Source organism: Tachypleus tridentatus, chromosome 11, assembly GCF_004210375.1.
Source record: "Tachypleus tridentatus isolate NWPU-2018 chromosome 11, ASM421037v1, whole genome shotgun sequence".
NCBI lineage: Eukaryota > Metazoa > Arthropoda > Merostomata > Xiphosura > Limulidae > Tachypleus > Tachypleus tridentatus.
The window spans coordinates 22,146,549-22,159,401 of NC_134835.1; the positions used below are offsets into that span (position 1 = coordinate 22,146,549).

The window sequence follows — 12,853 nt, forward strand, 5'->3', positions numbered from 1 at the left end:
TATAAACACAAACTGTCTCGGTAAGTACGTATTAAACGTAGAGAGATTAAAAGAGAGAAAAACATTATTAAATTAATACCTGCTTCATTTATTTTCCTCGTGACGTTGAATTAAACAAAACGCATTCAGAGCATTGAGTATCTTATATAATTAAATTCGTAATTAGTTTTCCTTGATGTAGTTCTCTGTTTGTTAATTACGATTCTATGTTCTTGTACAATATTCTTCGCTTCCACGTTCTGTATGTAACGTTCTGATATATGTAGACAGTTGACTTTAATGTATTTGAGTTTGTAGATTGTGATAAGTTGAGTTTATATTGCACGTTGTTTGTGATGAACGAATGTTTTCAAGCAACTTATTTACTGAATATTTTGTAAGTTTTTCTTAAGTACGACCTATGTTTGATAAAGGTTTTTATGTGTAACTTAAGTACACACTGTGTTTGATAAAGGTTTTTATGTGTAACTTAAGTACACACTGTGTTTGATAAAGGTTTTTATGTGTAACTTAAGTCCGACCTGTGTTTGATAAAGGTTTTTATGTGTAACTTAAATACGACCTGTGTTTGATAAAGGTCTTCGTATGTAACTTAAGTACACACTGTGTTTGATAAAGGTTTTTATGTGTAACTTAAGTACACACTGTGTTTGATAAAGGTTTTTATGTGTAACTTAAGTACACACTGTGTTTGATAAAGGTTTTTATGTGTAACTTAAGTACACACTGTGTTTGATAAAGGTTTTTATGTGTAACTTAAGTCCGACCTGTGTTTGATAAAGGTTTTTATGTGTAACTTAAATACGACCTGTGTTTGATAAAGGTCTTCGTATGTAACTTAAGTACGACATATGTTTGATAAAGGATTTTATGTGTAACTTAAGTACGACCTGTGTTTGATAAAGGTTTTTATGTGTAACTTAAGTACACACTGTGTTTGATAAAGGTTTTTATGTGTAACTTAAGTCCGACCTGTGTTTGATAAAGGTTTTTATGTGTAACTTAAATACGACCTGTGTTTGATAAAGGTCTTCGTATGTAACTTAAGTACGACATATGTTTGATAAGGGTTTTTATGTGTAACTTAAGTACACACTGTGTTTGATAAAGGTTTTTATGTGTAACTTAAGTACACACTGTGTTTGATAAAGGTTTTTATGTGTAACTTAAGTCCGACCTGTGTTTGATAAAGGTTTTTATGTGTAACTTAAATACGACCTGTGTTTGATAAAGGTCTTCGTATGTAACTTAAGTACGACATATGTTTGATAAAGGATTTTATGTGTAACTTAAGTACGACCTGTGTTTGATAAAGGTTTTTATGTGTAACTTAAGTACACACTATGTTTGATAAAGGATTTTATGTGTAACTTAAGTACACACTGTGTTTGATAAAGGTTTTTATGTGTAACTTAAGTCCGACCTGTGTTTGATAAAGGTTTTTATGTGTAACTTAAATACGACCTGTGTTTGATAAAGGTCTTCGTATGTAACTTAAGTACGACATATGTTTGATAAAGGTTTTTATGTGTAACTTAAGTACACACTGTGTTTGATAAAGGTTTTTATGTGTAACTTAAGTACACACTCTGTTTGATAAAGGTTTTTATGTGTAACTTAAGTACACACTGTGTTTGATAAAGGTTTTTATGTGTAACTTAAGTCCGACCTGTGTTTGATAAAGGTTTTTATGTGTAACTTAAGTACGACCTGTGTTTGATAAAGGTCTTCGTATGTAACTTAAGTACGCACTGTGTTTGGTAATGGTCTTCGTATGTAACTTAAGTACACACCATGTTTGATAAAGGTCTTCGTATGTAACTTAAGTACACACTGTGTTTGGTAAAGGTCTTCGTATGTAACTTAAGTACACACTGTGTTTGGTAATGGTCTTCGTATGTAACTTAAGCACACCCTATGTTTATATTCATATTAGCTTCTCTGTTTTTACCTCGTCATTCAATATGATAATCCTCTAACGGCCAGGACTTTGATTTAGTCATTAATCCCCCTGATGGAACTTAGTGGCACTAATAATGTATAATTCATCGTAGTTCTGCCTACGGAAGGCCCCAAAATTACCGGAAGACATATGAAATACCGAATCGGAGATACAGCTACTGTCAAGTGTACATCAGCGAAATCCAAACCCGCAGCTACGCTCAGGTGGTACATAAATGAGAAACCGGTGAGTATGTTCTACCACTGTCAGTTTCTTAGTGTTTGTTTTATATGGTCTGACACACATCTTGAGGCTAACGTACAATGGAAATGACTGAATACAAACAGTCTTACTTGCCTGTTCCAGTTAAAGTAACATGAACATTCGTAACACTAGTTCACCGTGTAGAGAGAACAAACAACACGTCACATATTTTGAAACCTGTATATTACTGGAATTCACCTAATCTAAAACCTATATACTACTAGAATTCACCTAATCTAAAACCTATATTCTACTAGAATTCACCTAATCTAAAACCTATATACCACTAGAATTCACCTAATCTAAAACCTATATACTACTAGAACTCACCTAATCTAAAACCTATATACTACTAGAATTCACCTAATCTAAAACCTATATACTACCAGAACTCACCTAATCTAAAACCTATATACTACTAGAATTCACCTAATCTAAAACCTATATACCACTAGAATTCACCTAATCTAAAACCTATATACTACTAGAACTCACCTAATCTAAAACCTATATACTACTAGAACTCACCTAATCTAAAACCTATATACTACTAGAATTCACCTAATCTAAAACCTATATACTACTAGAACTCACCTAATCTAAAACTTATATACTACTAGAACTCACCTAATCTAAAACCTATATACTACTAGAATTCACCTAATCTAAAACCTATATACTACCAGAACTCACCTAATCTAAAACCTATATACTACTAGAATTCACCTAATCTAAAACCTATATACTACTAGAACTCACGTAATCTAAAACCTATATACTACTAGAACTCACCTAATCTAAAACCTATATACTACTAGAACTCACCTAATCTAAAACCTATATACTACCAGAACTCACGTAATCTAAAACCTATATACTACCAGAATTCACCTAATCTAAAACCTATATACTACTAGAACTCACGTAATCTAAAACCTATATACTACTAGAACTCACGTAATCTAAAACCTATATACTACCAGAACTCACGTAATCTAAAACCTATATACTACTAGAATTCACCTAATCTAAAACCTATATACTACTAGAATTCACCTAATCTAAAACCTATATACCACTAGAATTCACCTAATCTAAAACCTATATACTACTAGAACTCACGTAATCTAAAACCTATATACTACTAGAACTCACGTAATCTAAAACCTATATACTACCAGAACTCACGTAATCTAAAACCTATATACTACCAGAACTCACCTAATCTAAAACCTATATACTACTAGAATTCACCTAATCTAAAACCTATATACTACTAGAATTCACCTAATCTAAAACCTATATACTACCAGAACTCACCTAATCTAAAACCTATATACTACTAGAATTCACCTAATCTAAAACCTATATACTACCAGAACTCACCTAATCTAAAACCTATATACTACTAGAACTCACGTAATCTAAAACCTATATACTACTAGAACTCACGTAATCTAAAACCTATATACTACCAGAACTCACGTAATCTAAAACCTATATACTACCAGAACTCACCTAATCTAAAACCTATATACTACTAGAATTCACCTAATCTAAAACCTATATACTACCAGAACTCACCTAATCTAAAACCTATATACCACTAGAATTCACCTAATCTAAAACCTATATACTACTAGAACTCACCTAATCTAAAACCTATATACTACTAGAATTCACCTAATCTAAAACCTATATACCACTAGAATTCACCTAATCTAAAACCTATATACTACTAGAACTCACGTAATCTAAAACCTATATACTACTAGAACTCACGTAATCTAAAACCTATATACTACCAGAACTCACGTAATCTAAAACCTATATACTACCAGAACTCACCTAATCTAAAACCTATATACTACTAGAATTCACCTAATCTAAAACCTATATACTACTAGAATTCACCTAATCTAAAACCTATATACTACCAGAACTCACCTAATCTAAAACCTATATACTACTAGAATTCACCTAATCTAAAACCTATATACTACCAGAACTCACCTAATCTAAAACCTATATACCACTAGAATTCACCTAATCTAAAACCTATATACTACCAGAACTCACGTAATCTAAAACCTATATACTACCAGAACTCACCTAATCTAAAACCTATATACCACTAGAACTCACCTAATCTAAAACCTATATACTACTAGAACTCACGTAATCTAAAACCTATATACTACCAGAACTCACCTAATCTAAAACTTATATACTACTAGAACTCACGTAATCTAAAACCTATATACTACCAGAACTCACGTAATCTAAAACCTATATACCACTAGAACTCACCTAATCTAAAACCTATATACTACCAGAACTCACGTAATCTAAAACCTATATACTACTAGAATTCACCTAATCTAAAACCTATATACTACTAGAATTCACCTAATCTAAAACCTATATACTACCAGAACTCACCTAATCTAAAACCTATATACTACTAGAACTCACGTAATCTAAAACCTATATACTACCAGAACTCACCTAATCTAAAACCTATATACTACTAGAATTCACCTAATCTAAAACCTATATACCACTAGAATTCACCTAATCTAAAACCTATATACCACTAGAACTCACCTAATCTAAAACCTATATACTACCAGAACTCACGTAATCTAAAACCTATATACTACCAGAACTCACCTAATCTAAAACCTATATACTACTAGAATTCACCTAATCTAAAACCTATATACCACTAGAATTCACCTAATCTAAAACCTATATACCACTAGAACTCACCTAATCTAAAACTTATATACTACTAGAACTCACCTAATCTAAAACTTATATACTACCAGAACTCACGTAATCTAAAACCTATATACTACCAGAACTCACCTAATCTAAAACTTATATACTACTAGAACTCACGTAATCTAAAATCTATATACTACTAGAACTCACGTAATCTAAAACCTATATACTACTAGAACTCACGTAATCTAAAACCTATATACTACTAGAATTCACCTAATCTAAAACCTATATACTACTAGAATTCACCTAATCTAAAACCTATATACCACTAGAATTCACCTAATCTAAAACCTATATACTACCAGAACTCACGTAATCTAAAACCTATATACCACTAGAACTCACCTAATCTAAAACCTATATACTACTAGAACTCACGTAATCTAAAACCTATATACTACCAGAACTCACGTAATCTAAAACCTATATACTACTAGAATTCACCTAATCTAAAACCTATATACTACTAGAATTCACCTAATCTAAAACCTATATACCACTAGAATTCACCTAATCTAAAACCTATATACTACCAGAACTCACGTAATCTAAAACCTATATACCACTAGAACTCACCTAATCTAAAACCTATATACTACCAGAACTCACGTAATCTAAAACCTATATACTACCAGAACTCACGTAATCTAAAACCTATATACTACTAGAATTCACCTAATCTAAAACCTATATACTACTAGAATTCACCTAATCTAAAACCTATATACCACTAGAACTCACCTAATCTAAAACCCCATATACCACCAGAACTCACGTAATCTAAAACCCATATACTACCAGAACTCACGTAATCTAAAACCCATATACTACTAGAATTCACCTAATCTAAAACCCATATACTACTAGAATTCACCCAATCTAAAACCTATATACCACTAGAATTCACCTAATCTAAAACCTATATACTACTAGAACTCACGTAATCTAAAACCTATATACTACCAGAACTCACGTAATCTAAAACCTATATACTACCAGAACTCACGTAATCTAAAACCTATATACTACTAGAATTCACCCAATCTAAAACCTATATACCACCAAAATTCACCTAATCTAAAACCTATATACTACTAGAACTCACGTAATCTAAAACCTATATACTACTAGAACTCACGTAATCTAAAACCTATATACTACCAGAACTCACGTAATCTAAAACCTATATACTACTAGAATTCACCTAATCTAAAACCTATATACTACTAGAATTCACCTAATCTAAAACCTATATACCACTAGAATTCACCCACCCAAAACCTATATACTACCAGAACTCACGTAATCTAAAACCTATATACTACCAGAACTCACGTAATCTAAAACCTATATACTACTAGAATTCACCTAATCTAAAACCTATATACTACTAGAATTCACCTAATCTAAAACCTATATACCACTAGAATTCACCTAATCTAAAACCTATATACCACTAGAATTCACCTAATCTAAAACCTATATACTACTAGAACTCACCTAATCTAAAACCTATATACCACTAGAATTCACCCACCTAAAACCTATATACCACTAGAATTCACCTAATCTAAAACCTATATACTACCAGAACTCACGTAATCTAAAAAACCTATATACTACCAGAACTCACGTAATCTAAAACCTATATACTACTAGAATTCACCTAATCTAAAACCTATATACTACTAGAATTCACCTAATCTAAAACCTATATACTACTAGAATTCACCTAATCTAAAACCTATATACTACCAGAACTCACGTAATCTAAAACCTATATACTACCAGAACTCACGTAATCTAAAACCTATATACTACTAGAATTCACCTAATCTAAAACCTATATACTACTAGAATTCACCTAATCTAAAACCTATATACCACTAGAATTCACCCAATCTAAAACCCATATACTACTAGAACTCACCCAATCTAAAACCTATATACCACTAGAATTCAACCAATCTAAAACCTATATACTACTAGAACTCACCTAATCTAAAACCTATATACCACTAGAATTCACCCACCTAAAACCTATATACCACTAGAATTCACCCAACCTAAAACCTATATACTACCAGAACTCACGTAATCTAAAACCTATATACTACCAGAACTCACGTAATCTAAAACCTATATACTACTAGAATTCACCTAATCTAAAACCTATATACTACTAGAATTCACCTAATCTAAAACCTATATACCACTAGAATTCACCTAATCTAAAACCTATATACTACCAGAACTCACGTAATCTAAAACCTATATACTACCAGAACTCACGTAATCTAAAACCTATATACTACTAGAATTCACCTAATCTAAAACCTATATACTACTAGAATTCACCTAATCTAAAACCTATATACCACCAAAATTCACCTAATCTAAAACCTATATACTACTAGAACTCACGTAATCTAAAACCTATATACTACTAGAACTCACGTAATCTAAAACCTATATACTACCAGAACTCACGTAATCTAAAACCTATATACTACTAGAATTCACCTAATCTAAAACCTATATACTACTAGAATTCACCTAATCTAAAACCTATATACCACTAGAATTCACCTAATCTAAAACCTATATACTACCAGAACTCACGTAATCTAAAACCTATATACTACCAGAACTCACGTAATCTAAAACCTATATACTACTAGAATTCACCTAATCTAAAACCTATATACTACTAGAATTCACCTAATCTAAAACCTATATACCACTAGAATTCACCTAATCTAAAACCTATATACCACTAGAATTCACCTAATCTAAAACCTATATACTACTAGAACTCACCTAATCTAAAACCTATATACCACTAGAATTCACCTAATCTAAAACCTATATACCACTAGAATTCACCTAATCTAAAACCTATATACTACCAGAACTCACGTAATCTAAAACCTATATACTACCAGAACTCACGTAATCTAAAACCTATATACTACTAGAATTCACCTAATCTAAAACCTATATACTACTAGAATTCACCCATCTAAAACCTATATACTACTAGAATTCACCTAATCTAAAACCTATATACTACCAGAACTCACGTAATCTAAAACCTATATACTACCAGAACTCACGTAATCTAAAACCTATATACTACTAGAATTCACCTAATCTAAAACCTATATACTACTAGAATTCACCTACTCTAAAACCTATATACCACTAGAATTCACCTAATCTAAAACCTATATACTACTAGAACTCACCTAATCTAAAACCTATATACCACTAGAATTCAACTAATCTAAAACCTATATACTACTAGAACTCACCTAATCTAAAACCTATATACCACTAGAATTCACCTAATCTAAAACCTATATACCACTAGAATTCACCTAATCTAAAACCTATATACTACCAGAACTCACGTAATCTAAAACCTATATACTACCAGAACTCACGTAATCTAAAACCTATATACTACTAGAATTCACCTAATCTAAAACCTATATACTACTAGAATTCACCTAATCTAAAACCTATATACCACTAGAATTCACCTAATCTAAAACCTATATACTACCAGAACTCACGTAATCTAAAACCTATATACTACCAGAACTCACGTAATCTAAAACCTATATACTACTAGAATTCACCCCAATCTAAAACCTATATACTACTAGAATTCACCTAATCTAAAACCTATATACCACTAGAATTCACCTAATCTAAAACCTATATACTACTAGAACTCACGTAATCTAAAACCTATATACTACCAGAACTCACCTAATCTAAAACCTATATACCACTAGAATTCACCTAATCTAAAACCTATATACTACTAGAACTCACCTAATCTAAAACCTATATACTACTAGAACTCACGTAATCTAAAACCTATATACTACTAGAACTCACCTAATCTAAAACCTATATACTACTAGAACTCACCTAATCTAAAACCTATATACTACCAGAACTCACGTAATCTAAAACCTATATACTACCAGAACTCACCTAATCTAAAACCTATATACTACTAGAACTCACGTAATCTAAAACCTATATACTACTAGAATTCACCTAATCTAAAACCTATATACTACTAGAACTCACCTAATCTAAAACCTATATACCACTAGAACTCACCTAATCTAAAACCTATATACTACCAGAACTCACGTAATCTAAAACCTATATACTACTAGAACTCACGTAATCTAAAACCTATATACTACCAGAACTCACCTAATCTAAAACCTATATACTACTAGAACTCACCTAATCTAAAACCTATATACTACTAGAACTCACGTAATCTAAAACCTATATACTACCAGAACTCACGTAATCTAAAACCTATATACTACTAGAACTCACCTAATCTAAAACCTATATACTACCAGAACTCACCTAATCTAAAACTTATATACTACTAGAACTCACCTAATCTAAAACCTATATACTACCAGAACTCACCTAATCTAAAACCTATATACTACCAGAACTCACGTAATCTAAAACCTATATACTACTAGAACTCACGTAATCTAAAACCTATATACTACCAGAACTCACCTAATCTAAAACCTATATACTACTAGAACTCACCTAATCTAAAACCTATATACTACTAGAACTCACGTAATCTAAAACCTATATACTACCAGAACTCACGTAATCTAAAACCTATATACTACTAGAACTCACCTAATCTAAAACCTACCCATACTACCAGAACTCACCAATCTAAAACTTATATACTACTAGAACTCACCTAATCTAAAACCTATATACTACCAGAACTCACGTAATCTAAAACCTATATACTACTAGAACTCACGTAATCTAAAACCTATATACTACCAGAACTCACCTAATCTAAAACCTATATACTACTAGAACTCACGTAATCTAAAACCTATATACTACTAGAACTCACGTAATCTAAAACCTATATACCACTAGAATTCACCTAATCTAAAACCTATATACTACCAGAACTCACCTAATCTAAAACTTATATACTACTAGAACTCACCTAATCTAAAACCTATATACTACTAGAACTCACCTAATCTAAAACCTATATACTACCAGAACTCACGTAATCTAAAACCTATATACTACCAGAATTCACCTAATCTAAAACCTATATACTACTAGAACTCACGTAATCTAAAACCTATATACTACTAGAATTCACCTAATCTAAAACCTATATACCACTAGAATTCACCTAATCTAAAACCTATATACTACCAGAACTCACCTAATCTAAACCTATATACTACCAGAACTCACCTAATCTAAAACCTATATACTACTAGAACTCACGTAATCTAAAACCTATATACTACCAGAACTCACCTAATCTAAAACCTATATACTACCAGAACTCACGTAATCTAAAACCTATATACTACTAGAACTCACGTAATCTAAAACCTATATACTACTAGAATTCACCTAATCTAAAACCTATATACTACTAGAACTCACCTAATCTAAAACCTATATACCACTAGAATTCACCTAATCTAAAACCTATATACTACTAGAACTCACCTAATCTAAAACCTATATACTACTAGAATTCACCTAATCTAAAACCTATATACTACTAGAACTCACCCACCTAAAACCCATATACCACTAGAATTCACCCAATATAAAACCTATATACTACCAGAACTCACCTAATCTAAAACCTATATACTACTAGAATTCACCTAATCTAAAACCCATATACTACTAGAACTCACCTAATCTAAAACCTATATACCACTAGAATTCACCTAATCTAAAACCTATATACTACCAAAACTCACCTAATCTAAAACCTATATACTACTAGAACTCACGTAATCTAAAACCTATATACTACTAGAATTCACCTAATCTAAAACCTATATACCACTAGAATTCACCTAATCTAAAACCTATATACTACTAGAACTCACCTAATCTAAAACCTATATACTACTAGAACTCACCTAATCTAAAACTTATATACTACTAGAACTCACCTAATCTAAAACTTATATACTACTAGGATTCACCTAATCTAAAACTTATATACTACTAGAATTCACCTAATCTAAAACCTATATACTACTAGAATTCACCTAATCTAAAACCTATATACTACTAGAACTCACCTAATCTAAAACTTATATACTACTAGGATTCACCTAATCTAAAACTTATATACTACTAGAACTCACCTAATCTAAAACTTATATACTACTAGAACTCACCTAAATTAAACGTGTATATTCCTAGAACTCACCTAATCTAAACTTGTGTATTACTAGAACTCACCTAATCTAAACTTGTGTATTACTAGAACTCACCTAATTTAAACTTGTGTATTAGTAGAACTCACCTAATCTAAACTTGTATGTTATTCCAAGAACTCGATTAATCTAAACGTGTATGTTATTCCTAGAACTCGATCAATCTAAACGTGTGTGTTATTCCTATAACTCGATCAATCTAAACGTGTATGTTATTCCTAGAACTCGATCAATCTAAACGTGTATGTTATTCCAAGAACTCGCCTAATCTAAACGTGTATGTTATTTCTAGAACTCGATCAATCTAAACGTGTATGTTATTCCTAGAACTCGCCTAATCTAAACGTGTATGTTATTCCAAGAACTCGCCTAATCTAAACGTGTATGTTATTTCTAGAACTCGATCAATCTAAACGTGTATGTTATTCCTAGAACTCGCCTAATCTAAACGTGTATGTTATTCCTAGAACTCGATTAATCTAAACGTGTATGTTATTCCTAGAACTCGCCTAATCTAAACGTGTATGTTATTCCTAGAATTCGCCTAATCTAAACTTGTCACCTTGACAAGTAAGTTGACATCTGTTTGTTATATGTTTTTGTTATTCCAATTTAAATACAATACGAAACTTTATTTTAATATCAATCGACTTATACTTCTTATTTAGGTTTTATTTTTTCGTCTCATAAACCACATAAAATGAAAACTAATTCCACAAAGTTAATAATGTGGCAGGAAGTTGTAATCATTTGACACTGAATGTCATATGTACAGAGATTGTTTATTTGAGAGATGATTATTTTCATATTGATATATGAGAAAATATACATATATATTGCTAGTGAAATTTGGTAAGTCTCTACATTTGTAGTTAAACACATAGTCGCCCAAGAAGCTATCTGTGCTGTGCCCACCACGGGTATCGAAACCTGTTTTTAGTGTTATACGTCCGCTGACTTACTACTGTGCAACCTAGGAGAGAGAGGACACAATCGTGCTGGAGGGTTTTCAGATAGTAAATAAATATCATGTGAGAATTATATCCGACTCATAACAATTTAGTCAGATCGACTTACTTTCGACTCCAGTTTTCTTATGAAACTTTGGTATACAATATGCTCGTTAAAAGCTTTCTAAATGAAACTTAAATAAACCTGTTAAGCCCTTCAGGTGAAGTTAGAAGATCATGTCTGTATGTCATAAGGATTTTTCTTGTGAATCTTACGAATGTTATAAAACTTTTCAGAACACTGTATATTCTATAACTTTTTGTTTCACATTTTTTCTGTGGTACATATTAAGCACATCCTGTATCTCATGTGGTTTTTTTATGCAGGTCAAGGACGATCTATAATTTGTTTGTTTTATTTGAATTTCGCACAATGCTACACAAGAGATATCTGTGCTAGTCGTCCCTAATTTAGCAGGGTAAGACTAGAAGGAAGGCAGCTGGTCATCATCACCCACCACCAACTCTTGGGCTACTCTTTACCAACGAATAGTGGGATTGACCGTCAATTATAACGCTCCCATCCCAGAAAGAGCGAGAGTGTTTGGTGTGACGGG

General features: G+C 31.6%; 1 protein-coding gene across 1 annotated transcript in view; it reads left to right on the top strand.

The window, feature by feature from the left end:
* LOC143231742 (cell adhesion molecule 3-like) overlaps positions 1 to 12,853 on the top strand; it is a 202,847-nt gene that overhangs the window by 146,266 nt on the left and 43,728 nt on the right. Inside the window, exon 6 of the mRNA XM_076466365.1 lies at positions 2,055 to 2,188. Coding sequence (XP_076322480.1) covers positions 2,055 to 2,188 — 134 coding nt within the window. The remainder of the gene's footprint in view (positions 1 to 2,054; positions 2,189 to 12,853) is intronic.